The sequence below is a fragment of the Papio anubis genome, chromosome 18 (assembly GCF_008728515.1).
Source record: "Papio anubis isolate 15944 chromosome 18, Panubis1.0, whole genome shotgun sequence".
NCBI classification, from domain to species: Eukaryota; Metazoa; Chordata; class Mammalia; order Primates; family Cercopithecidae; genus Papio; species Papio anubis.
The window spans coordinates 823,621-851,046 of record NC_044993.1 but is presented as its reverse complement, the minus strand read 5'-3'; the positions used below and the strand labels follow the sequence as shown (position 1 = coordinate 851,046).

Below are 27,426 nucleotides of genomic sequence, written 5' to 3'. Positions count from 1 at the left end.
CTGGGCAGCCCACAGCTCTTACTGCCCTGTCCTGGGTGGTCAGTGCCTGTGGCTGAGTGGGGAGGATGGGTTTTGGGGGGCCTGCTCCATGTTGCCCATGCCCACCCCTACCACGGGCCCAGTGTGTTCAAGAGGACCCCATCACACGACCTTCCTTCCAGGGCCCCAGAGCATACGGGGCCCCTCTTCCCCTCTGCGGCCCCTTCCTGCTCCCTCTTCCCCCCTCCTCCACCCTCCCTCCTGTCACAGTGTTGGGTTATGGGGATGAAGGACAGAGACAGAGGCCTGGGGCACTGAGGAAGGGACAGAGGCACCCACGCAGCGGGGGAGAGGACAGACGTCGGGAACTGGGTAGAGATGGACCTGCCATGGGTGGGATTTGCTGGGGACAGAGACACCCACGCAGCTGGGGAGAGGACAGACGTCCGGAACTGGGTAGAGATGAGTCTGCCTTGGGTGGATTTGCTGGGGCGGGGGGCTTTCGCATGGTGTGGGGGCTGGACAGCCACTCTCTCCGGGACCACAGCTTTCTGGGCTGGGGCAGGACAAGGCCACCCATGCCCCACTTGCCCTTCTGGGGTTCAGCCAAATGAGGCCCCCACCCCATGACTCGCAAGGCGGCTGGGAGCTCCGGCACTGCCCGTGGGGATGGTCAGGCTTCACCACACCCGGCTGCTGTGGACTCTAGGGGCCTTGGGGGGTGTGGGTTGCTCCGCCATCAGCTCCAGCGCCAGCCCCGGCCGCAGCCTGTCTTTGGAGGGTGCTGACTGGGGGCCGTTACAGCTTATGGATCCCTGTGAAAGCCTGAGCATCGGGAGGAGCCTGGTGACGTCCGCTGTCTGGCGGTGCTGTCCCAGGTCCCCATCTCTGTGGCCAGCCCTGCCCACTCAGCCTCAGCCTTGCTGGGGCCTGGGCTGACCTCAGGAGCCCCTGCTGGCCCGGCCGCCCTTGAACCTTCGCCTCAGCCATCGGGGAGGCTGGGGTGGCCTCGGGGCCAATGCCAGGTGAGACCTCAGGTGAGCTGCACCCCCCTTCCCAGTGCTCGGGGCCAGGGGAAGGGAGGTGGGCGTGGACCACGCTCTGCAGCCCTCCCCTGGGGCATGCCTGGCCGCTGGCCTTCCTGATCCCTGCCCGGGTTGGGGCTCCAGCGTGGAAGTCAAGGCGTCCACGCTGGGTGACGGTGCTGGGCTGGCCTGGAGGGGGCAGGCCTGTCCAGCTTGGACAGGGAAGCAGGGAAGGTCCCATCGTTCCCTCCCTGCTCTGCCCTGAAGACCCTCCGGCAATCAGAGGAGCCCGCTGCCCCTCCCCCACCCGCCTCTGCTGGCGTCCCTGGAGCCACACTGCCCCCTGCTGGGGCTGGCGGGTGTGACGGGCCACCGCGTCACCCGCCCGCCCTGAGCCCGCCAGCCCTGAGTCGGGCCGAGCTGCACCTTGAGCCACTGTCTGGTCGGCTCCTCTGTCACTGTGGGGGATGGGACGCAAGATCAGTGTCAGGGTGGCCGGGCAGGACAGGACCCCACCTCCTCAGCTCAGGGACGGGCCTGAGGGATGCCTGGCCAGGCCTGCCACCCCCTGACCCCTTCGTGCCCAACTCCCTGTAGGGCCAGGACTGACCATCAGGCTCCAGGGACCTGCTGCCCCCAGGTCCTCAGGAGGGCCAGCACCACCCCGCCGACCAGCAGCCCCTCCTGTCCAGCATGTCCGTCTGTCTATCTGTGTGGGGTTTTTTGTGTGCTGTTTGTTTGTTTGTTTGTTTGAGATGGAGTCTCGCTCTGTCACCCAGGCTGGAGTGCAGTGGCCGGATCTCAGCTCACTGCAAGCTCCGCCTCCCGGGTTCACGCCATTCTCCCGCCTCAGCCTCCAGAGTAGCTGGGACTACAGGCGCCCGCCACCTCGCCCGGCTAATTTTTTTTTTGTATTTTTAGTAGAGACAGGGTTTCACCGTGTTAGCCAGGATGGTCTCGATCTCCTGACCTCGTGATCCGCCCGTCTCGGCCTCCCAAAGTGCTGGGATTACAGGCGTGAGCCACCGCGCCCAGCCGGTTATCGTGTGTTTTGAATGCCCAAGATTTTTTAAACACACTTGTCGAATATTCTTTTCATATGTGTTGCAGGGGGGGTCAGGGACTTCTGAACAAAAACAGCACCCCCATACCTGATGGGGGCTCCTCTGAGCCCACCTGGACTGACCCTCTGTGGCCGCCAGGGACAGGTGGTGGCCTGAACGGGGGGGGCAGCGTCACCCGTGAGCCCAGGCAGCCCTAGCACAGTGGAGTCCAGGATCGCCCCAGCTACAGACACTTTCTGGCTTCCTCCACTCCCCAAGATCCAGCCACGTCTCCCCTGTCCCAGGAGAAGCTTACAGGAAACTTATGGGCGGAAGCGCCTCTGTAGGGCCCACTACCCAGAGCCAGCCACAGGTACTCAGGCCAGGGCTCAGGGCCCGTGGGGGCTCAGGGGGCCGCGGGGTTCAGGGGCCGTGGGGTTCAGGGGCCGTGGGGTTCAGGGGCGGTGAGGGCTCAGGGGCCGTGGGGTTCAGGGGCCGTGGGGTTCAGGGGCCGTGGGGGCTCAGGGGCCGTGGGGTTCAGGGGCCGTGGGGGTTCAGGGGCGGGGGGGCTCAGGGGCCGTGGGGTTCAGGTACCATGGGGGCTGGTGGCCCTTCCAGATCCACTCCCCACCCCTCACTCACTCTGTGGGGACCTTCATCTGCCTAGATGTGTTGGTCTGTGCTCTTGACAGTCCCAGGACTGGGTGTCGGCCTCACCCCAGCACCCTGGCAGCCTCCAGGCCAGAGTAGAATGTTGGAAGGGCATGGCCCATGGCCAATACCAGGCTCCCGGCCAGGCCCCCCCTGTGTCTGCCTCCTCACCCCAGCCTCCTCCAGCCTCAGGACCTGCCTGTCAGACGGGGGCACCTGTCCAGGGGGTCCTCAGGGAGCACTTGCTGCCGGCAGAGAGAGCCCCCGGAGCCCCTCCCCCTCAGGTCCAGAATGGACACAGCTGCCAGACCAAGACCAGAGCCTCCTCACACCAGGGTCCCCTCCCTTGGTGTCCGGTGCCACCCAGATTCCCTGGACGTCTCCCCTCTGCCCTCCACACCCCGCACCATGGGTAGGACCCGCCTTCACACCAGCTAACCCCTGCCCTCCAGCCCCCACTGCCTCTCTGGTAACGGAGCTGCACCTGGCCTAAGCCTGGGGCCTCCACAGGGCCCCTGTCAGGCACACCTTGCTCAACCCCAGCGTCCCGCATCACGCCTGCCCCTTAGTGGCTGGGGTGTGCGTGTATATTTATATTTATACACTGTAATTACATAAATACAATTTAATAATCGAGGGCCAAGCACCGTTATTGCACTGTGCGATTACCGAATCACTCCAGAGCAGACACCAAGGCGTCTCAGCTGAAAACTGGCAGCTGCCTGCATCTGTCGTGAGAAAGCTGGAAATTCCTCAGCCCACTCTGGATCACTGCCTGCGGCGTCGGGAGGGGCAGCCCAGGGCTGGGGGGTGGGGGCACCTCTGGGACATCCAAGGCAGCAGGGCTCCTGGGGGGTCCAGGGCCCTGTTTGTTGTCCCCCAGTTCCTCATACTGGGGAGAGGAAATAGGGAGGGAACTGAGGCTGTGGACCAGGGAGCCCCCTCTACACCTCGGCTGGCCCTGCCCCCACCCCATGCCCATGAGGCGTGTCCCCCGAGCTGGAGAGTTGAGGTGGGCAAGACAGAGGGCAGGAGTGATGGGGGTGAGTCCTGAAGGCCCAGGACTGCAGACTCTGGAAAAAGGAGGGGAATGCCCAGAGTGGGGTCCCCGCTGGAGGCTTGGGGTGCAGAGGGAGGGTTGGGCATCTCTGGATCCAATAGGAAAGAGGAGGGCTCTTCTAGGGCTGATGGTCCTGCAGCCGAAAATGGAGCCCTGCCCCTCACTGTACAGGACCTCCAGACTCAGGGTATCCAGCCCTTCCCTGCCACCTTCCTCTGACACAAGGGGAAACTGAGGCCCGGGGGGAGAACCTCCAGCCCAAGGCTCCGAGGTGGGACTGGACCCAGGCTCCTGTTTCCTGGCCTTCCTGCTGCCCTGGGAGCACGTGAAGCGGGGTCCCTTGCTGGGGCACCTGCCCCTGGAGGATGACCAGCCAACCAGGGAGCACACCCTCCCACAGTGGCCAAGCCTGCTGCCTCCCTGGCCCTGCCCTGCATTTGGGGCTCACCCAGGACTTGGCCCAGCTTAGCCTTTCCCTTAGAAACCCCCACATCCCATGGAGGAGGTGTTTGGCCTCCATTTCTTCCCGAGGTGGGTGGGAGGCAGGTGGTTGAAGCAGGGTGGGTGCAGGGTGGAAGAGAGCAGCTGGGGGTGGCAGACAGCAGCCTCCCCAGGCCTCTTTCTTGGGGGAGGGCGAACACTTCTACCTCACCCCTGCACCAGTCCTGTGAGGCTGAACACCAAAAGCATTCAGAGGGCTTCTCCACCCCTAGTTTGAAGTCCCTGACCACCGAGGTGGGACGGTGGTCCCTAACAGGCTACACCCTAGCCCCAGAGGCCTCCCAGTCTGGAGATGGACTCCCTGTCCTCTCTCATCTTGGAACAGTGAGCGCCAGGGACAGTCCTGGCCTGAGCCTCCTGGGCAGCCTGGCTTCCTTCCAAGCAGGCCAAGTACACAGATGGTGCCTGCACCTGCACAGCCACCCACAGTCGAGAGGAGAGCAGAGGCACCGGGCCTGCTCCAACCACAGAGAGGAATGGGCTTCCCAGCCCGGCTCTGGGCTGGTCAGCAACCCCCACTCCTCACCCTGCCTGCTCAAAAGGGTCCTTCTCCTTCCAGCCCCCTTCACCCTCCCTCCAGGACCTCCCTGACGTGCACGGGGCCTGTGCAGGTGTTGAGCCACACCCACGCCCTCCCAGGGGGCGGGGCCTCGAAGGGGAGAGCAGGTGCCACAGTCAACAGGAGGGCGGGATTCTGGCCAGGTGGCAAGGAGGCGCCAGGAGGGGGCGGCGTTGATCTTGGGCGTTGAGGGATGATGAGAAGGAGCTCAGTAGGAAGGAAGGTGCTCCAGGCAGGGGGCCTCGGGGAACAAGGGGATGCTGGAGGAGGCGCGTGGACGGGAGGAATTGGGGGTGTCCTACGAGCTGCGCTGGTATCAGAGGCGTGTGAACCAGAGCCGCTCCATATTGAATAGAAGCTGGGTAAAATGAGGCTGCGAAGAGGTGCGTGGAGGGTGGGCCTAGTGTTCACTGGAATGCGGGGAGGCGCAGGAGACGCAGCCAGAGTGGCGAGGGGCCCAAGGAGGTGCTCAGGAGGCATCCCCCGCAGAGACCGCAGTGCAGACGCCCTGGAGCAGGGGCGAGCCGGGGCCCAAGGAGCAGGAAATGAAGAAGCAAGGAATCTCAGCTGGTGCCTGACCCAGCCCCACCCACCCTGCCTTCCCCACAGCCCGACGCAGCAAGCCGGGGCATCACCGACCCAGCCCCGGCCCTGGTCCTGCCCGCCAGAGCCCGGCACGCGCTGTCACTCAGCCCTCGGCCCCGCCCCGGCTCCGCCCCGCACGCTCACAAGGTGTCACTCAGCCCTCGGCCCCGCCCCACACGCCCCAGCCTCCTCTGGCTCCGCCCCACCAGCCACGTGCGGTCACCGCCCCGCAGGCGCACCTGCGCTGTCACTCAGCCCTCGGCCCCGGCCCCGCCCCTGCTGCCCCACTCGCACACGCGCTGTCATTCAGCCTTCGGCCCCGCCCTGGCCCACCAGAGGCTCCGCCCCACCCGCCTGCCCACATGCTGTCACTCAGCCTTAGCCTTGCCCAGGCCGGCCCTCGGCCCGTCAGAGGCCTCCTTCGTGCTGTCACTCAGCCCTCGCCCCGCCCCTCCCCGCCCCGCTCACACGTGCTGTCTCTGGCCGTGGCCCGCCCCGCGCACTTGCGCTGTCACTCAGCCGGGACTCGCTCCTTCGGGTCGCGGGTGCACTCCGGCCCCGCTCCCGCCTCGGCCCGGATGGACGCCGCTCTCCTCCTCGTCCTCGGGCTGCTGGCCCAGGTAAGGCATCCGCACCTGCGCGGGTCCCCGCTGCCTCCCCAGGCCCTGCGGGACAGTGTCTTCAACTGCAGCCGCACAGGTCTCCCCCAGAACCACTGGCCCTGGCCGCCTTTGGGGACCTGTGAGCTGAGTGGCCCCGGGTGGGTCCCTGGGGTGGGGGCGCCCTCCCGAAGTTGTGGGGAGTGAGTGCAACCAAACCCGCCACCTGGTGGACTCACCCCCAGGACTGCAGAGTCCTGCTGGGGTCAGGCAGGGACCATCCAGCAGGCCGTGCCCTGTCTTTGGAGGGACCCCTGCCGGGGTCGGGGGATTGCCAGTCTTGAGTGGAGCAGAGAGAGGCGGGAGCCACAGGAGCGCCCCTGTCTGGCGGCCCTGGCGGCCAGGTTTCCATAGGGACTCCCTGCGGCGGGCACATGATCCCTGGCTAGTCTTGGGTGGTGTCCAAACCCCCCACCCCAAGTTCCCGTCTAGCAGGGGTGGCTGCAGGCCCTGCCCCCAGGAACTCACACTCAGGGCTATTTCTCGATTGGAAGGGCCCAGCCTGAGCCAGGTCCTGACACACAGGACCTTGCCGAGTGGTGTGTGGCAGCCCTGGGTTCCTGGGCTTCACCTGGGCCCCTGCAGCAGCTGCCTGGGGTGATCAGGCCTGGGGACCCGGCCCCCAGAGGTTGCTGGACTCTGCCTCTAAAAATCTTCTCTGGACTGCTGGCACTGTGGTCTCTCCAACATGGGAGAAAGCCAGCGTGGAAGGAAGCCCAGGCCTCGGCCCCCCACACCCGCCATGGGTCCTGCCTAGCTGGAGCCACGTCTCCTCACCCCCTAGGGGGGCCTGGACATGGAGGATGTGGCCTCAGTGGCTTCAGCCCCCAGGGACTGGGCTGGGCCACAGCTGGCTGTGGTTGGGACGTCACTGGGTACAAGAGGGCAGCCTCTTGCCAGTTTAAGAGAATGCACATAAAGGGCTTAGCGGCACTCACAACATGCGTTGCTCTTGCGGTCCCAGGGTGGTGAGGGAGTGCTGGACACAGTGAGTAAGGGAAGCCACTCCTTTCCCAGCCCCCACTGAAGGGGCTTCCTGAGTCCCCTCATTCCCACAGGCCTCCTGGCTCCAGCTGGCTCCAATTTCAGCCCCTGGCAGCTGACCAGGCGCCTGGCCAGCCAGACCCTCCAGCAGCTGTCCCTGAGGGGCACCACAGCTCCTGCCACCCCCCCCACTCCCCCAACTGGAGACAGTGGCGGGGGGAGAGAGTGGTTCAGCATGCGTGCTCACCCCCAGGCTCACCACCCCTCAGCCCTCTGCCGGGGAGCGCAGCCTGGGGGGCTCCATGCCTCCAGGGCCCTTCTCCACCTGCCCTGGGGACAGCGTTTCTTCCCTGGCACCCCAACCCGGGGCATGGTGGTGGGGAGGCTGGCGCCTGTGGAAACATTCCTTGAGACCTCTTCCTTTGGATTTGGGAGTGTTTGCCTTTCAACAGGCCCTGGGGGGCTCTGTGGCAGGTGGGGAGGCAGGCAGGACCTCTCCCTCCCCAGAAGCCTCCCCTCTCACTATTCCTTCTTTTCTCCCCCAGGGCTGGGGGACGATAGCCCCCTCCGCCGACAGCTGGAGGCTGGAGGAGTTGGTGGAGGTGGGGGCCAGCTGGCAAGGGGTCTATAGCCAAAGCTCAAATTCACTCCACTATGAGGCAAAATATGTCCGTGTCAGGACCCTGCCTGCGCCTCCCCCACCGGCTCAGCTTTCAGGACTGTGTGCTCTCCTGGGCAGCCTAGGGGTCCCAGGCCGCCTCCTGGTGAGCCCCCAGGCAGGCAGCGTGGTCCCATCAGGGCCTTCTCCAAGTGAGGGGTTGCTCCCCTGCTCGGGCCACCTCTGATTTTTGAGCTCACTCAGCTCCACCTGGAGGGAGGTGGAGGGCAGACTGTGTCTTCAGAACTGGCCGGTCAAGCCTGCTGCACCCACACCATCCCTAGTTGCTGGTTCTACACCTGGGACCCCACCCCAGCTGGGAGGCAGCTGAGGTCTGGGGCAGCACTGTGGACTCACAGAGAGCCCCAGCCTGCTGGGAAGGGCCCCACTTCTGCATCTGGGCTTTGGGAGCCCCTTGGTCTCTGGGAGAGAGTCAGCAGCACCCTGTGGGCCAGGCGGAGGCTGTTAGCTCAGGTGACTGTGACCAAGGCCAAGAAGGGGAGTGGCTCCCAGGCCACTGTTCTTCCCACAGCGGCAGGACAGCCCCAGACACCGTGCTTTGGAGGGGACAGCTGCCTCCACGCCTCTTCTTCCACATCCCTTCTCTGAAGCCTGCAGCAGCTAGAGAGGGTGGGGCCCAGAGAAGATGCTGCAGCTGCTCTGGGCCAGGCCGACAGCTGGGGCCATTCCTGGCATGCCTGGCCATCCAGGAACAGGGTGGCCCCAGATTCCAGCCTGGGGGAGGGGTTGAAGCCTGAGAAACTTGAGGGGCCTTCACACTCCCTTCCCAGGCAAACCCACCCACATGCCCACCAAGGGTGTTCCTAGAATCTCACAGCGCCCTTCCTTGGAAAATCGGGTGAGCAGGAGTGTGAGGTCGGCCCCAGAACTTCTCCCCATTCCCACCTCGCAGTGGTGTCCGTAAACCCCATTCCCACCTCGCAGTGGTGTCTCAGAACTCATTCCCACCTCGGTGTCCTCAGAAACCCCATTCCACCTCAAGAGTGGTGTCCAGAAACCCCATTCCCACCTCGGCAGGGTGTCTGTAAACCCCATTCCCACCTCGCAGTGGTGTTTGTAAACTCTAGCGAGCGCTCAGTGCATGCGGGGGCCTTTCTCACAGCAGCCCCTTGGGGTTGAGTGTCGGGCGAGGAGCAGACCCCAAGAGAGGCGTGAAGTCCCAGGCTTTGCTCCAGCGCGGTGGCCCCAGACGTCTCAAGGGCTTCAAGATGTTTCCTCCAGGTTCTTGGCTAAGGGCCCAGTCGAGGATGAGCTTGGGGGTGTCACTGGGGAACCACTGTGGGGAAGCAAGTCACTAATGTCCATTGGTCTTGCTTGGCTTGGGTGGGAGACAGAGAGAAGTGGACAGGTGTCCACAAATTCCACCCAGGGTGCTCGCGTCCCCTAGCCCAGGTGCCGGGTTGTGGGCTGGCCGTGTTGATGTGGCTTTGTCCTGGGCACCGGATGTCCCGATCTCCCCAAGACAGCTCCCAGGCCCTCCCTCCCCTGGCCACGTCTTCTGGGACAGGGGTGGGGTGGGAAGACAAACAGCCAGCTTTGTGAACTGGAGAGCCGGAAGTGGGCCGCGGCCTGCCTGCCCACCCACACCCACACCGGCTGTGATCTGGGCAAGTGGGCCCTGCCAAGGCACTGCGGCCGCTGTGACCTGGTGAACTCAGGCTGTGGACAGGCCTGGGCCCAGGACTCCCAGCCTCTGCCTTGACCGCACCCGGCCCAGTGTGACTGGAAGGTCTCCAGTGGAGGCAGCTGGAGGGTGGGGGAACAGGGCCGGCCCAGGTTTGGTGGCAGCTGGGCAGGGAGCAGATGGAAACTTCTGCCCTGGTGGGGGTGGCCCCTTCCCCTCAGCCATGTGGGGTTCTTATAGCCTGGGGTCTCCCTGCCTCATGCCCAGGCCTAGCCCAAGGCAGGCGTGGCTCTGTGGCTGGGTTTCCTTCAGAGCATGTGGTTCAGAGCCTGGCTTGGGTCTCAGACCCCATGTGGCTCCTGGCTCTGTGTGGCTTCGGGCAAATGCCTCAGGCTCTGCCCAGAGCTGGGAGATGAGGGGACCACCAGAGGCTCCCGGGTGTTGGGAGGACCAAGGGAGAGGGGGAGAGGCAAGGCCCAGTGCAAAGCTGCACAGCCAGGGCCGGAAACAGACCCTGTGCCCACCGAGGCTGATAAAGGCCCCATGCTGGGCAGGCAGGTTTCCACTTGGCAGGACCTGCCCTGCCCTGGAAGTGGCTTGTGCTCTGTGGGCGCTGGCAGGCTCTGAGGCCAGGGCCGCCATCTGTCAGCTGGCAGAGAGCTTCCCCGGCAGGGTCCCCCGCCTGGGAGCCTGAGGAGCCCCCACCCGTCCTCTCCCTGCTTCCTGCCCAAGTGTTTGCTACTCTCTGGACTCCCAGGAGACCATGGAGGGGCCCAGGTCCTGCTGGCTGAGGGCCAGGAACCCCGTGGAAGTCGGCCTTGGTTTGGACGCTGCTGCCACTGCCTGTGGGGACCTCTGTGTACGGGGCCTTGGGGACAGGACACAGTCAGAGTGAGAGGCCCCAATGCCTCATCGCAGGGTGGGCAGCCTGGGCCTTGCTCGTCCACACGGGGTAAGCTGCCAGTGGTGGAGGACAGAGGCCAAGCCTAATGGAGGTTCAGCCTAACAGGCTTCCTGGCCATGCCGACATCTCCTTCCCGGCCCCTGCCCCCTCAGACGTACCAGCCCCTAGCCGCTGCCTCCTCTCAAGGCCACCTGCCCCCACGTCCCAGCCCCTGCCTAGACTGAAGTCTCGGCAAAGCCAGCAGGAGCGGGCGGCACTGGAGGGTGAGGCATTGGCGCGGGGCTGAGGAGAGCGGGCAGCCTCAGAGCCAGCAGTGGCATGGTGGCCAGAGTAGCCGTGGAGGTCTGTGGTTCTGTGGGGGAGGGGTGGCCTGGCTTGCCCAGCTCTGACACCCCCAGTTCTCAGTGCTCCATTTCCAGGGGGGAGCTGGGTGAGGCCTCCCGTGCAGGGTCCCACTTACCAGGGCTGACTCAGCGCTCCCTCCACTTGCACAATGTGGGGAGCTGTTCTAGGTGTTGGCGTGGCGTGAGCAGCACACTCCTGTGGTAGGCACAGGACCTGGTGCCAGCTGGGGAGTCCCATGAGCCTCCCTAGACCCCAGCCCACCTGCTGTCCAGAGGAAGGAGCTCAGGAGCAGGCCGTGAAGACGGTGGTGTTGAGATGGGGAAGGAGCTCAGGAGCAGGCTGTGAAGACGGTGGTGTTGAGATGGGGGCCCTGTCTGAAAGGGGAGCTGAGGAGTTTGTGTGTGGTGGGTGGTGTTTGGGGCCTGCTCTGCCCCCAGACTCCCCATCGCCTGCCCAGGACCCCCCGCACCTCCCAGCCATCCCCCTGCCCCCATGGCAACCCAGCAGCCTGAGGGCTTGTCCTGGTTAGGGGTGCCCCAGAGAGCACGGCATGGGGCAGGGAGTCTCTGTCCCCCTCCCCAGCCGGGTGGTGCAGGAGGCTGCCCTGTCTCTGCGTTAGGGTCTGTGCCTTGGGGAGCTGCTGCCACCCCCACCACAACCCTGGCCACAGGGTCCTGGAAGCTTCCCACCCTGCCCACCCCAACTCAGCACCTTCCTCTGTAGCCTCCATTACTGGGACGATGCAGATGCCACGCCCTCATTACACACTGTGAGCGGGGGGCTCAGGTCTCTCACCCACACAGCCCTGCAGTGGGGGGCTGGGAAAGTCGGGGGACCCTCGCCAAGGCTGATTGAGGCTGTGAGCACTGGGCGTGTGGGGCTGGGTGCTGGCCACACATGGGCCTTAGCTGCAGCGAGATGAAAGGGGACGCAGCTCCTCGCTTTTGCACATTTCAAGGGCTCAGCAGTCCCCTGTGGCCTGTGGGTCTTGGATGATGCAGATCTAGAACATTCTGGCAGCTAGGAGAGCACTGTTGGGTGGGAGGGGGCCTCCGGGGAGGAGGGTCACCCAAGAGAAGGGCCAGGAGCCTGGAGACCCCCAGGACTGGGGGGTGCACAGACAGCTCCTAGCCAGGCCCAAGGCACAGGGGATGGGGAGGGGGCAGCCCTGTTTCCTCCTCCCTCACGTCCCTCTCCCCTGCCTCTCCCCCAGCCCCGGCCCCTCCTGCCCTCACCGAGTCCAGGCGGACTCTGTGCCCCCACGAGCTGCACCAGGCATCAGCCTGACCCGGGAGCTCAGGGGTGACCCCCATGTCTGTGCCGAGCCAAGTGGCGTCAGCACGTCCTGTCAGTTGTGGCAGCTTCTGCCAGGCTGTGCTTTGGGGTCGGGGTCTTTCAGGAAGAAGCCATGCAGCCCATCCAGCAACACTAACTCCCCAGGCTCAGGGGGTCCCAAGCACAGGTGTCCTGGGGGTCCCAGCACAGGCAGGACCCACCGTCTCTAAGCTTCCCTTTGACCAAGGTGGGGCCAGGCACCCTGGGAGGCCAGGGCTCAGGCCCAAGGCCCAGGCTAGGAGCTGGGTATGGTGACCGCATTTTTAAAACAGGAAAATTCAGGATGTGCTTTTGGGGTCACTACGAGTGCCCCTCCCCACCCGGCTCTTTGACTTGGGTCCCTTTTTAGTCCTCAGTTTCCCCATCTGAGGGGTGGGTGTGGGGCCATCTGTGGTCACAAAAGTTGCTGACCGTCAGGACCTTGGGAGAATTTGGGGGCAGCTGCTTCCACTTTGGGGTCTTGACTGGCCCAAGGGTCATCCCAGCCCTGGAGTAGGGTGGGGTGCATGGCGTCTCCCTCTGCAGCCCCATGCTCTGCCCAGGCCTCATCCCCGAGCACTGGGGCTTCCTGTGTGCATTACAAACAGTGCATCCCAGCCCCTGATGTGGGAGAGGAGGAGATGGGCACACCAGGGTCCCAGCAGCTGAAGTATTGGGGTGAAGAGGTGAAGACTGCACCAAGGTACCCCATTCTGGGAGAAAGCAGCAAGGCTGGGGGTGGGGCTGCCCCCTGTCCCCAGCCATGTCCCTCTTAGCTGTGCAGCCACAACAAGCCCCACCGAGGCAGACCTGGCCCCGGCCCAGCCGGTCTCAGGAACCCACACCACCAGCGCTGACTGCCCAGCCCTGACCTGGTGGGTCCTGACAGACCAGCGTGGTCCAGATGGGGGCCACTGTACAAACTGGGGATACATTTCTAGCTGCTCTGGATGGACTGGAGCTGAACTCTCGCATCCTGGGAGTCCGTTCCTACAAAGTGCCTGGAGAGGTGGAGGGCGATGGGCACTTTCCCGCAGGCACCTCCCCTGCCACTCCCCGGGACCCTCCACAGCCAGCCCACCGTGCCCACGGGCACCGCCACTGGTTTCTTAGGGTCATTCGGAGTCAGGACCCCCACGCTCCCCCCAGCCCTGGCTGGCCCAGGGGCTTGCTGTGTGCACGGCTACCCTGGCACCTGGGGTGAGGCTGTGCTCCCACTGGGTGAATCTCAGGTGTCCCTCTCAGCCAGACGCCTGGAACCCTAGCGCTACCTCCCAGCGGCCACATGCACTCGCCAGGGGCTGCAGACAGCCTGGCTGCTGCGTGGGCCCCGTGGGAAACTCGGGGGCAGCTGGATCGGGGCTTTGAGGGCCAGTACTTGGGGTGTGGCCACCAAGGCCCCAGCTCAGCCTGATGGGGGTGGGGCCCACGTGCCTTTGCCATCGTGTGACGCAGCCCTGTGTGTGGAAGCCGCAGTGCGCCAATGTGCACTGACTCGCCGGCCGACGGAAGCTGCGCCCTGTGGCCTCCTCACCAGCCACAGCTCCCAGCTGCACACTGCCGCCCAGGGCTCCGGGAGACAGTGCTGTGGGACGAATCTGTCTTTGTTGCAGAGCCTCTGCCTGTCTTTGGGGGTTCCTGGACAGAGGAGGCCCACCACCCTGTACCCCTGGCGCCGGGCGCCTGCCCCGAGCCGCGTGCGGAGGGCCTGGGTCATCCCACCGATCAGTGTATCCGAGAACCACAAGCGTCTCCCCTACCCCCTGGTTCAGGTGAGCGGGTGGAGGGGGCGGGAGGGGAGGAAGGGGTGGGCTGGTCCCCAGTGGGCCTCCCTCATTCCCTAAAGGTCTCCTGGGAGCCAGCGGGGCCCCATTTCAGGGCAGAGCTGGGGCAGGACTCACCCACCTTGCCAGGGCTCTGGGCTTCCAACCTGGGTCTACAGCAGGGCTCAAACCCTCCCCTTTGCCCCAGGCCTCAGGGGAGTCCAGAGCTGCTCCCACGCCACGTGCACCTCTGGTGGACACATTCCACGTTAGGCTGCACGCTCGGGCGTGATTTTTGTCTGCGTGTTCGCCGACGCTGAGCAGATGGAGGTGAAGGTGAACTGCCTTGCGGGGTGTCAGCTTCACACACCCAAAATCGCCCCAGAGACCAGGGCCCTGAGGACACCAGGGGCTGAGCCTGAAATGAGGCTGCAGGACGGGGCACCCTTGGGGCCACAAGCTGAGCTGTCCCCAGCCCAGCACAGCTCCTCACTGGGTACCAGGCTCCGTCCTCCAGTCCTAGGAGGGTTCGGCCTGCCCTGCTGTCAGCCAGGGAGGGGCCTGAGGGGCCTGAGGGGCTGCAGAGAGGGCAGAGGCCCCCGCCCGCAGCAGCTCTCCCCAGCCCCATTTCCTGCCCCACAGATCAAGTCAGACAAGCAGCAGCTGGGCAGCGTCATCTACAGCATCCAGGGACCCGGCGTGGACGAGGAGCCCCGGGGCGTCTTCTCTATCGACAAGTTCACGGGGAAGGTGTTCCTCAATGCCACGCTGGACCGTGAGAAGACCGACCGCTTCAGGGTACGGATCTGCACGGTCCGGCCTGTGCCCGTCAAGCAGGCCTGGTGGGAATCCAGTACTCCTCCTCCCCATCAGGCTTCTCCTCCAGCTCGGTGGGCTTCAGGCCAGACTGCTGGTCCTGCAAGATCCAGGCACCCTTAAGTGAGGGGCCAGGTACAGGGGTCTGGGACCAAGGCCCTGCAGCCTGAGGAGGCAGCTGTTTAGGGTGATGTTCCCGTTTAACTGGAGGGCAGACAGAGGTCCCGTGGAGGAGCGGCGTGGTTCTGCCCGGGAGGAGCGCGCTGCAGCCGCTGTAGCTTTGTGGCTCCACCACAGCCAGCTCCGCACTGGTCCTGGGAGCTCAGGAACGTCGTGAAGAATCTCTAAATAGTGTTTTTTGGGTTTTTTTTTTTTTGTGAGTTGGAGCTTCACTCTGTCGCCCAGGCTGGAGTGCAGTGGCACAATCTCGACAGACTGCAATCTCTACCTCCCGGGTTTAAGCGATTGTCCTGCCTCAGCCTCCTGAGTATCTGGGATTACAGGCGCCCACCACCATGCCTAGTTAATTTTTGTATTTTTAGTAGAGACGGGGTTTCACCATGTTGGCCTCCCAAAGTGCTGGGATTACAGCCCTGAGTCACCGTGCCCGGCCTCCCAGAGTGCTGGGATCACAGGCGGGAGCCACCACGCCTGGCCCCAAAATAATGTTGATCCCAGTGGCCGCCACTGTTCTCGGGAGTGGGATTAGTCAGGGAAGAAACCACTGATGCCCCTGGGATTCTGAGGTCTGAGAGAAGGGGCAGTGAGTGCTGGGTGCGGTGGTTCATACCTGGAATCCCAGCACTTCGGGAGGCCGAGGCAGGAGGATTGCTTGAAGCCAATAGTTCGAGACCAGGCTGGGCATCAAATTGAGGCCTTATCTCTACAAAAATTTAAAAAAACGGTAAAATTGCCAGCAGTGTTGCTGCATGCCTGTGGTCCCAGCTACTTGGAAGGCTGAGGTGCCAGGATCCCCCCGGAGATCAACGCTGCCTAAGTTGTGATTGCGCCGCTGTGCTCAGCCTAGGTGACAGAGGAAGACCCTCTCTCAAAAAACAAAAAAAGAAGAAGAAGAAGAAGAAGAAGAGGCCGGGCGCGGTGGCTCACGCCTGTAATCCCAGCACTTTGGGAGGCCGAGGCGGGTGGATCATGAGGTCAGGAGATCAAGACCCTCCTGGCTAACACGGTGAAACCCCATCTGTACTAAAAATACAAAAAATTAGCCAGGTGTGGTGGTGGGTGCCTGTAGTCCCAGCTACTCGGGAGGCTGAGGCAGGAGAATGGCGTGAGCCCGGTTGGCAGAGTTTGCAGTGAGCCGAAATTGTGCCACTGCACTCCAGCCTGGGTGACAGAGCGAGACTCCGTTTCAAAAAAAAAAAAAGAAAGAAAAAGAAAAGAGGATCGGGCGCAGTGGCTCATGCCCATAATCCCAGCAGTTTGGGAGGCTGAGGCAGGCAGATCTCAAGGTCAATAGATCAAGACCATCTTGGCTAACATGGTGAAACCCTGTCTCTACTAAAAAGTACAAAAGTTAGCTGGGCATTCTGGCATGCACCTGTAATCCCAGCTACTCAGGAGGCTGAGACAGGAGAGTCACTTGAACTCGGGAGGCAGAGGTTGAAGTTAGCTGAGATCTTGCCACTGCACTCCAGCCTGGTGGCAGAGAGAGACTCTGTCTCAAAAAAAAAAAAAAAGAAGAAGAAGACAGGGCAGTGGGAGCAAGAAGAGGGAGCCCTGGAGCCCAGAACCCCATCTATACTCCCTGCAGGCACCTGCCCAGCCCCAGCCTGCCCTCCCCCAGCCTGCCCAGCCCCAGCCTGCCCACCCCCAGCCTGCCCTCCCACAGTCTGCCCTCTCCAAAATGTCATTTTGGGCTGGGCGCAGAGTCTTATGCTTGTAATCCTGGCACTTTGGGAGGCCGAGGCGGGGGGATCACCTGAGGTCAGGAGTTCAAGACCAGCCTGGCCAACATGGCAAAACTCTGTCTTTACTAAAAATACAAAAAATTAGTCAGGTGTGGCACGCACCTGTAATCCCAACTACTTGGGAGGCTGAGGCAGGAGAATCACTTGAACCCAGGAAGTGGAGGTTGCAGTGAGCCGAGATCACACCACTGCACTCCAGCCTGGGCAACAGAGCGAGACGCCATCTCAAAAAGAAAAAAAAAAAAAGTCCAGGCATGGTGGTGGCTCACGCCTGTAATCCCAGCACTCTGGGAGGCTGAGGCGAGTGGATCACGAGGTCAGGAGATCGAGACCATCCTGGCTAACACGGTGAAACCCCGTCTCTACTAAAAATACAAAAAATTAACCGGGCGTGGTGGCGGCGCCTGTAGTCCCAGCTACTCGGGAGGCTGAGGCAGGAGAATGACATGAACCCAGGAGGTGGAGCTTGCAGTGAGCCAAGATCGCACCACCGCACTCCAGCCTGGGTGACAGAGCGAGACTCTGTCTAAAAAAAAAAAAAAAAAAAAGAAAAAGTAATTTCGTACTTGATGTGGGGAAAGGATGCTTCCTGCCTTTGCCTTTGCAGGAAGCAAAATTTCCTTTTATTTGCCCCGAATCTTCCTTTAGACTTCGAGAACCAGTCCTTTGATCCCTTACATCAAATGTTATTAGAGAGTATTTTTCACTTGGAAACTGTAATTGTGCCCATTCTCCAAAAGGATGGGAGGCCTTTAAAATGTCATGTGCACAGGAGAATTAAACTTCAGGAGGAGGCTGGGCGTGGTGGCTCACGCCTGTAATCCCAGCACTTTGGGAGACCGAGGTGTATCACCTGAGGTCAGGAGTTCGAGACCAGCCTGGCTAACATGATGAAACCTCATTTCTACTAAAAATACAAACAATTAGCTGGGCATGGTGGAGTGTGCCTGTAATCCCAGCTACTCGGGAGGCTGAGGCAGGAGAATCGCTTGAACCCGGCAGGCGGAGGTTGCAGTGAGCTGAGACCACGCCATTGCACTCCAGCCTGGGCAATAAGAGCGAAACTCCATCTAAAAATAAAACAACAACAACAACAAAACTTCAGGAGGAACCAAGACCATAGAGAGAAAGGGAGAGAGATTAGGAACCCTTTGAGAGCCTTACTTTAGTCACACATGAAGCAGCTGTGAGCTTCCTGGCAGCCAAGGCAAGCAGGGAAAATGGCACCTGCTCTGTCTGCTAAGGGAAGGTGGCTCCCGTTCAGGGACATTCTCAGCCACTGTGACAGATACCCCACCCTGTGCTGTTTCTCTCCTGTTTAAGCTGGTGTTTCTAGCTGGAGACAAAGTCCGAACATGCTGTCTCTTTCGCATGGCCCTAACGGGAGCCACAGAAATTTGGGGCCCACAGAGCCAGCCCTTGCTCTGTGTTTGAACAGCTAAGAGCGTTTGCCCTGGACCTGGGAGGATCCACCCTGGAGGACCCCACGGACCTGGAGATTGTAGTTGTGGATCAGAACGACAACCGGCCAGCGTTCCTGCAGGAGGCGTTCACCGGCCGCGTGCTGGAGGGCGCAGCCCCAGGTGAGACAGGACGGCGGCCCCGGGCCGGGAGGGGCTGCAGGGAAGGGCTCTGCGAAGCCAGAAATCCAGGATGTCCCTCAAGCAAGAATTCCACAGGCCCCTCGGAGAGTCTAAAAATGAGTAAACAGGTCTCCGAGGAATGTCCGTTTCCACAGGTCAACTCAAGCCACTTCCCATTTCAATATAAACTTCAGACCCAAAAATCTGCCTGGGAGTGGAGGGTTTTCAGGGGTCCTGTTCTCCCCAAAAGCAAATGACTTCTCCCTCCTGCTGAGGGGGCATCTGGAGCCAAGCACACCCCATCCTCACCCTGCACTCACGCAGGGTCCGAAGCACCCACAGGCATCCCTTGGTTGTGATTCACCCCAAACCCGGGTTGGCCTGCAAGCCCCAGTCACGGGCTCGTTCCCACCTCCCTGGGGGCCCGTGGTAAAGACCTGGCGGAAGGACACAGGCCCCCTCGTGTCTGGGGCTACCAGGGACTGTGGCCAGGCCTGGCCCAGGCTCAGGCTTGGAGGCTCATATCCTGCCTCAGTTTCCTTCCTGTGTCTGTGGCACGGCCTCCGCGCCTCGTTCTGTCCCAGGTGACAGACAGCACGTCCTGGCTCCAGCTGTCCCGGGGGGGAGGTCACAGCCGGCCAGGAGCTGCTCCCCAGTGTGGCCCGAAGCCTGTGCTTCCCACCCCACCTCGGTGGCTCAGTCCCCCCTCAGCTGCCAGAGGAGTCAGATCTAAATCTCAGGAGAGGGAAATGGGGGGGAGGTGAAGCATAGCCCTACCACATGTGGCTTCCTCTAGCAGCACCTTCCCGAGTGCTGCTTCCCACAGCAGGTGGGGCTGGGGCTCTGGCCTACACAGACGCGGTGTGCGTCCTCCACTCAACTGCCGTGTGTCCTCTGTTTTATCCTGCCCGTGCATCCTCTGTTCAGCCTGCCCATGAGTCCTCTGTCACCCTGGATGCCAGCAGCTCCTGGAGGCCCCCCGCTAGCTAGCCCAGTCTGACCCAGTACCCTCAGCCCCTGCACCGGGCAGGCACAGGAGCCAGCACCTGTCCCAGGAGCATCCTATGTTCCTGTGCTGCGACCCCATAAACAGTACAAGCCGGGCAAAAGGCTTCCACCACATCGGTGGCCTGGACACGGCGTGGTGAACTTCAGGGGCAGCGGGAAGCATCTGGACTTGGGGGTTGCCGTGTGTAGGCCGCCTTGGTGATGCAAACAGCAGCATGGACTGACTGCCCCATCTGGGGTCAAGCCGTGCTGGAACCAGGGAGCCTGTGCACACGAGGTGCCCCCGTGCCCCTCACGATGCCCCCAGCCCATCGGCCCTGTGGACGCTGACCCTCATGCCTCCCTGTGCTTCCCAGGCACCTATGTGACCAGGGCGGAGGCCACAGATGCCGACGACCCCGAGACGGACAACGCAGCACTGCGGTTCTCCATCCTGCAGCAGGGCGGCCCCGAGCTCTTCAGCATCGACGAGCTCACAGGCGAGATCCGCACCGTGCAAGTGGGGCTGGACCGTGAGGTGAGGTGGCACCCTGGCAGCTCCACCCCGCACAGCCAGAGCAGCCCATCTCCTGTGGGTCCCTCTGCCCCCAGCCTGCCCACCCCAGACACTCCTGTCCCTACCGTCGCTGCAGAGCTGGCAGTGGCCCTGGCTCCCGAGGAGATGGCGTGGGGTGAACCCACTGATGCACAGGCAGGAGCCGCACTGGCCCAGGCGGGAGGGATCTGGTCCACGTAGAGCGTGAGGGGCCCGGCACAGGGCAGGGCTCCCCAAGCAGCCCCTTCCCTCTCAGCCTCATGGCAACAGCTCCCCGCTAGTAAGTAACTAGCTCCTTCTGTCAGGGCCCCCGCTGCCCCTTGCTTTCGGACTTCTGTGCTCCCCAAAGACCCCCCTTGAGTCAGCCCCGCTGGGAAGCCCTCCTGGTTACACTGTGTTATGTGGTCTTTGTCCATTTCTGTCCCTGCCACTAACCACGGCTCCCCAGGGCAGGGTCCCAAGCTCACTGGTATGCTAGGCACTGAACACACAGTAGGTGCTCTGTAAACGCTTACCCAGCGCACAGTAGGTGCTCTGTAAATGCTTATCCAGCACCATAGGCTGGGGCAGCACCACAGCCGCATGCACTTAGGATCAGGGCAGGATTCTCAGGGCCATTTGGGGTCTTCAACACCCACTGGGCGCTCCCGTAGGAACTGAGCTGGCCAGGTGGCCTGGCTCCCGCCCCTGACCAGTCCCTATGTGGCCCACCTGGGCCCTCATCTTCTGACCCTGTGCCCCACATCCCCAGGTGGTCGCGGTGTACAATCTGACCCTGCAGGTGGCAGACATGTCCGGAGACGGCCTCACAGCCACTGCCTCAGCCATCATCACCCTTGATGACATCAATGACAATGCCCCCGAGTTCACCAGGGACGAGGTGCTGCTGCTGTCCCTCCCTCAAAAGTAGCCCCTGCTTAGAGCTGCCTTCCCTTCTTGGGCTCCTGCAGAAGGCAGGGGGCTTCATGATGGGCCCGGGGGTGGTGCGTGGCAGCATGTGAATGGAGTCAGAGCTGGGAGAGAGGCCCTTGGGGAGAAGCAGCCCGTAGGGCCCTCTGGGACCATCTAGCATCGGGGAGCAAGTCTCCCTCCGGCCCTTGCTGTATGGGAAGGGAGCATGAAGCTGAGCCCACAGAGGAGGACCATGGAGGCCTGGGGGGCAGTGACTCACACAGACAGACCTGAGGACACCCAGTGGGTGGGGAGCAGCTTTGGCAGGAGCAAGGGAAGGCGTTCCTGCTGGGAGGCAGGAGGGAGGGTGGGAGGGGTGGGTGAGCTGAGGGCCCTGAGGGCCCCACCCATGCTTTCCCCCCAGCCCTGCTGGTAACTGGGGCTGGGATCCCCCCCACCACCAGTTCTTCTTGGAGGCCACAGAGGCCATCAGCGGAGTGGATGTGGGACGCCTGGAGGTGGAGGACAGGGATCTGCCAGGCTCCCCCAACTGGGTGGCCAGGTTTACCATCCTGGAAGGCGACCCCGATGGGCAGTTCACCATCCGCACGGACCCCAAGACCAATGAGGGTGTTCTGTCCATTGTGAAGGTGAGCGGCCCCCAGCTGGCACACACAGATGCTCCCACTGGGGTCCGAGCCCCTTCCCGGCAGGGTCACATTCCCTGGGCAGCTGGGGCCTTGTGTTCGTCCTTGGGTGAGAGAGAGTGGGGGAGGGCAGCCGGGTGCGGTGGCTTAGGCCTGTAATCCCAGCACTTTGGGAGGCCAAGGCGGTGGATCACGAGGTCAGGAGATCAAGACCATCCTGGCTAACACGGTGAAACCCCGTCTGTACTAAAAATACAAAAATTAGCCGGGCGTGGTGGCGGGCACCTGTAGTCCCAGCTACTCAGGAGGCTGAGGCAGGAGAATGGTGTGAACCCAGGAGGTGGAGCTTGCAGACAGCTGAGATAGCACCACTGCACTCCAGCCTGGGTGACAGAGCGGGACTCTGTCTCAAAAAAAAAAAAAAAAAAAAAAAAAGTGTGGGAGGGCATGGGGCCCCCCAGCCTGAGGACTGGGTCCCACGCCATGCTACCCATGGGGCTTAAGGGCCAGAGGCAGGGGACGCCCTATACCGGTCTGTTCTGTCCGGCCTTCCTCCCTTTCCTATGAAATCCATGTACAAAAACATAGCTGCACACCTGTGTCAGTCTTGGTTCTACCAGAGAAACAGAGGCCATAGGAGACACATGCACAGATATGTATGCATGTGTAGATGTGGATATATTTAGATACTGACACAGCAAGAGATGGACTGCAAGAAACGGGCTCATGAGATGCTGAGGTCTGGCTGGGCAGGTCTAAGGTGCAGACCACAGGCCGGAGCTGACGCAGCAGTTTCCAGGCAGAGAAAATGCAGTTTTGCTCTCAAAGCCTTCACCTGAGTGGATAAAGCCAAACCACGTCACCCAGGATGATTCTCATTTATGTAGTTTTTTTGAGACGGAGTCTCTGCCACGCTTCTAGGCTGGCGTGGCGCGCCGGATCTGCCTCACTGCAGCTCCGCCTCCCAGGCTCACGCCGCAACATTCTCCTGCCTTCAGCCTCCCGGAGTAGCTGGGACTACAGGCCGCCCTCGCCTCGCTATTTTGTATTCTTTTAGTAGAGGACGGTAGCTCTACTCGTGGTCTCGGGATCTCCTGACCCCCTGCCTCCCAAAAGCAAGGGATTGAGCTGGAGCCACCTCCAAGCGCCAGCCCTAATTTTATTTGTAATCATGGACTGCAGGGGCTGGCGACATCCCCCCCACGACCCTCGCTGAAACCCCTGCAGAGCGTGTACTTGGACCTTGGGCTTCTCCCCAACCACCACCACACACAACCAGGATTTTAATAATATTATTTGTGCCTTCTTGTCCTGCATAATTTGTTTTTTCAAGGTTAAAAAAGGGCAGAAGGAAAGTACAGGCACTCTGGACAGACCCAAGGAGTGGCTCCCCCATGGCACCCACCCTCGGGTGCCCACACTTGCATTGAGTGAGTGACGGGCTGTGCTTCCTTCCCTCAGGCCTTGGACTATGAGAGCTGTGAACACTACGAGCTCAAAGTGTTGGTGCAGAATGAGGCCCCGCTGCAGGCAGCTGCCCCCAGGGCCGAGCGGAGCCAGGCCAAGGTCCACGTGCATGTGCAGGACACCAACGAGCCCCCCGTGTTCCAGGAGAACCCACTTCGGACCAGCCTAGCAGAGGGGGCACCCCCAGGCACTCTGGTGGCCATCTTCTCTGCCTGGGACCCTGACACAGAGCAGCTGCAGAGGCTCAGGTGGGGATCCTGAGGCACTGGTGGAGGCAGAGGAGGCTAATGGCCCCATTCCTGCTTCGGGTGCCCCTGACCCCTGGGCTCTGAGGGTCAGAGGGCGTAGCGGCCATTTGCTGGTGTGGGTTCCTGAAGGTCTGGAGGGTCTCGAGTCCCAAGTATCCCCGTGTGTGCATGTTGGGGTGACCTCACCCCCTAGGGCAGGCCCGGCTCCAGCCTGTGCATGCCACAGTCTGTCCCTGCCAGCCGTGTCCATCCCCGGAGGCCCCTGCTCCCAAGAGACTGGCTGTTCACATCTCATTTCACCCCAAGCCTGGCCCTGTGAATCCCTGTCTGTGTCCGCGGTGCCCAGGAAGGGCGAGCACCAACTGGGGCTTAACTAGGTTGCCACACTCTGTCTCAGGGCCCTGGACAGCTTGCCTGCCCTCCCTGAGCCTCAGTTTCCTCACCTCACAGGAGGTGCCAGTGACTGCAGCTCCCATCATATGCACATGGGTTGTGTGTACATGTGTGTGTGCATACGTGTGTGCACATGTGTGATACATACGTGTGTATAGGTGTGGGGGGAGGGTTGTGCAAGTTGTGAGAGTGTCTATGGGTATATATGTGCATGTGTGTGTGCTGTGCATACGCATGTATGTGTATGTGGTATATACATGTGTGTGCATGCATGTGCATGGAAGGGTGTGTGTGTACACGTGTAGTGTGTGCATGTGCGCATGCATGTGGTAGGTGTGTGTGCCTGTGTGTGTGTGCAGTGCATGTCATGCACCCATACCTGACCACACCTGTGGGGCCCTGGGATAAACTCAGATCCCACTCTTCCCCTCCCCTGTATCAGCTACTCCAAGGACTACGACCCAGAAGACTGGTTGCAAGTGGACGCAGCCACTGGCCGGATCCAGACCCAGCGGGTGCTAAGCCCGGTGTCCCCCTTCCTCAAGGGCGGCTGGTACAGAGCCATTGTCCTGGCCCAGGATGACGGTGAGCGGTGCAGCTGGCTTGGGGCTCCCTGACCCGGCCTTGTCCCGGCTGAGCACCCCTGCCGGTGTCCAAGGGCTCTGCCCATTGCTGCCCGGGGGTTCAGAGCTGCGCACCCCTCTGAGTCGACTGGTGGGGCGGGCTTGGGTGTTGGGGTGGGGTCACCGAGCCACAGCCCTCTCGCCTGCAGCCCCCCAGCCCCGCACCGCCACCGGCACCCTGTCCATTGAGATCCTGGAGGTGAACGACCATGCACCTGTACTGGCCCTGCCGCCGCCAGGCAGCCTGTGCAGCGAACCGCACCAGGGTCCCGGCCTCCTCCTGGGCGCCACGGATGAGGACCTGCCCCCCCACGGGGCCCCCTTCCACTTCCAGCTGAGCCCCAGGCTCCCAGAGCTCGGCCGGAACTGGAGCCTCAGCCAGGTCAACGGTGCGCTCCCCCCACCGCCGCGTTCCCCCCACCGCCGCGCTCCCCGGATCCCACACTCCGGCCTGGGACCAGGGGCAGGAGGCCGAGGGGCGTGCAACCCCGTGGTCCTGCAACAGGGTCCCCCCCGCACCCGCTGCATCCTCGTGCGGGGCAGGGTTACTTATCGCGCCCAGAGGACAGAGGAGGGTGGGGGGAACCCAGGCCCAGGATCTCGGGATTCCCCACCCTGTCTCGGCGCGAGGAGGACAGGCGAGGTAGGGGCGGCCTCGGGGGGGCCCTCGCTCACCACGGGCGCCCTCCGCAGTGAGCCATGCGCGCCTGCGGCCGCGAAACCAGGTCCCCGAAGGCCTGCACCGCCTCAGCCTGCTGCTCCGGGACTCGGGGCAGCCGCCCCAGCAGCGCGAGCAGCCGCTGAACGTGACCGTGTGCCGCTGCGGCCAGGACGGCGTGTGCCTGCCGGGGGCCGCCGCGCTGCTGGCGGGTGGCACAGGCCTCAGCCTGGGCGCACTGGTCATCGTGCTGGCCAGCGCCCTCCTGCTGCTGGGTGAGTGAGCGGCCACCTCCACCTGGACCCTCAGACCCTCAGACCCTCGGCCCCTCCTCCCCAGGCCGCCCGCTGCTAACCAGCCACGCCCCTTCCTCCCCAGTTCGGGCTCCTTCTCCCTAACCCCGCCCTCCTCACTACAAGACACGCCCCTTCCTCCCCGGCCCCGCCTCCTCCCCGGCACCACCCTCATTACCAGCCACGCCCCTTCCACTCAACCCCGCCCAGTCTTTGCCAGCCACGCCCCATCCCCCAAGCCAGCCCCTCCTTACCAGCCACGCCCCCTCCTCCCCAACCCGGCTCCTCCATGCCAGACACGCCCTTTCCCAAGCTCCGCCCCCTCAACCCCTTCCCTGGTTACCAGCCATGCCCCCTTTTGCCCCGCCCCGCCCCCTCTTCCCACCTCCCTCGCAGCCCGGCCCCTGAAATCGCGTCCTGTTCCTGGCCCCAGCCTGCGTCCCCTCATTCCCCAGTGCTAGTCCTGCTCGTGGCACTCCGGACACGGTTCCGGCAGCAGTCGCGGGGCAAGGGGCTGCTGCACGGCCCCCAGGACGACCTTCGAGACAATGTCCTCAACTACGATGAGCAGGGAGGCGGGGAGGAGGACCAGGTGAGGGGGCAGGCGTGGGTGGGGAGGGGTCCCCAAGGACCCCAGGTCGCGGGCCTTCATACAACAAGCTGGCCAGGAGCGTCTACCTGAGACCTCCACCAGGGCCACCCGAGGGATGCCTGGCTCTGTTCCACGTCCTCGCCCACAGGACGCCTACGACATCAGCCAGCTGCGTCACCCGACAGCGCTGAGCCTGCCTCTGGGGCCGCCGCCACTTCGCAGAGATGCCCCACAGAGCCGCCTGCACCCCCAGCCACCCCGAGCGCTGCCCACCAGCCCCCTGGACATCGCCGACTTCATCAGTGATGTAGGTGCTCCTGGGGGACACCCCAGTCACACTGGCACGCACAGGTGCACACACATATGCACATTTACACACCTGCACATGCATGCACTTATGTACCACCCAAGGACACCGAAGAGCAAGATGATGTGCGGGCGGGAGTGTGGAAGCCCCACTGCCACCGTCCGAACTGGGCCCTCAGCTTCCACCCACCATGCAGGTCTTTGCATGGATGGAGTGGCGGTGGCCACAGACCCATCCACTGCCCTGTGTCCACCGTGGAGCGGGTGGGGGAGCCCCGGGAGCACCCCTTGGGCTTTGGTGGCTCTCAGCGGAATCAAGGCCTCCCTAGGAGCCCCTCTGGACGCAGTGTTAATGATTCCCTGCGGTCCACAGGGTGAACATGAACATGGGAAATCTGGGGTGGGGGGTGCACAGGGAACCCTCCTCTGCACCTGTAGCACCTGACTCGGAGAAAGCCCTCAGCGAAGGTGTACACCCCCAGTTAGGAGCGTGCGTGTCCCCATGAGCTAAGAGGACAGACGTGCAGACAGAGCCTCCAAAAGGCAGGCGGGCCGTCCTGCGGATGGAGGTGTCCGGGAGGTTCAGGTTCTGCCTTGAGTGGACAGGGGCCGCCGGGATGAGGAGACCAGGGTGATGGGGAGCAACCCCTTCCCACCTTGCTGGGGCAGGGCAGAGCCCTGGGGGACGGGCTGGCCGCTGGCCTAATCCTGAGGAAGGGGCAGTCCACCGCCCCCTCTTCATGGTCCTGCTGCTGTGCCCTCAGGATGCTTTGCCCTCAGGTCTGCTGTGCCCCTCAGACCTCACACCAGACATAGGCAGCTTCCCCTTCCTGAGCCTCTGCCTTGAGCTGACTTTGCCCTGGGCTGTGGCCATGGCGGTGGGGCACCTGCTGGCCCCTCCGTGCATCCTGAGCTCTCCTGGCCTCTTTGCAGGGTTTGGAGGCTGCAGATAGTGACCCCAGTGTGCCGCCTTACGACACAGCCCTCATCTATGACTACGAGGGTGATGGCTCGGTGGCGGGGACCCTGAGCTCCATCTTGTCCAGCCAGGGCGATGAGGACCAAGACTACGACTACCTCAGGGACTGGGGGCCCCGCTTCGCCCGGCTGGCAGACATGTACGGGAACCCATGAGGGTCGGAGCAAGGGGCCAGATGGGACCACGGGGCCAGGGAGGGTCTTTCTCCCAGGGCACCTCTCCCCAGACACAGAGGCCGGACAGCCTGACCCTGGGGCACAACTGGACACGCCACTCCCCGGCCGCGTGGCAGCGATGGCCCCTGCAGAGGCAGCCTGAGGTCACCGGGCCTGACCCCCACGGGCCTGGGGCAGCCTCCTTCCTGCAGGCGAGGGCCCAAGTCTGGGGGCAGAACCTGAGTGTGGATGGGGCAGCCAGGAAGAGGACCCTTCCTGCCGGGGTGGGAAGAGTTTCTCTCCTTCGGCCCCATGGGGGTCACCCCCCTAGTCCCACCTTTGCCTCCTACCAGTGGATCTCATCTTTGTACGAAAGACGAAACCTCCTGGGTAAATCTGAATGAAAACCATGCTAGTCTCTCTCATGCGGGGCGGGCGCCCAGTGCCACACTGACCATGAAGGGGATGGGGCCAGTGAGGCCTGGCCTGGCAGAGACCTGAGAGCTGGGCCCCCATCCCACCCTGCTTGGCTGGGGCAGGGGGCGACCGGGGGCTGCCACTACCTGGACAGGGGCTATGGAGCAGCTGCTGACACCCTGGCTCCTCACTAGTGAGCCCAGAGGTGGGGAGCA

At 62.9% G+C, this 27,426-nt stretch overlaps 1 protein-coding gene and 1 pseudogene across 1 annotated transcript; both read left to right on the top strand.

Moving 5' to 3' along the window:
• Positions 1–605: 605 nt before the first annotated feature.
• LOC101013332 lies at positions 606–3,334 on the top strand (annotated as a pseudogene).
• Positions 3,335–5,902: 2,568 nt separating this feature from the next.
• CDH15 (cadherin 15) lies at positions 5,903–27,204 on the top strand. Its single transcript, XM_003917319.4, has 14 exons — positions 5,903–6,023; positions 13,526–13,684; positions 14,318–14,473; positions 17,855–17,999; positions 19,364–19,524; positions 20,294–20,422; positions 20,898–21,083; positions 22,542–22,795; positions 23,631–23,773; positions 23,961–24,200; positions 24,505–24,744; positions 25,218–25,354; positions 25,503–25,661; positions 26,594–27,204. Exons 1-14 carry the CDS (start codon positions 5,982–5,984, stop codon positions 26,792–26,794), a joined length of 2,352 nt encoding a protein of 783 aa, XP_003917368.2. The 5' UTR covers positions 5,903–5,981; the 3' UTR covers positions 26,795–27,204.
• The last annotated feature ends 222 nt before the right edge of the window (positions 27,205–27,426 follow it).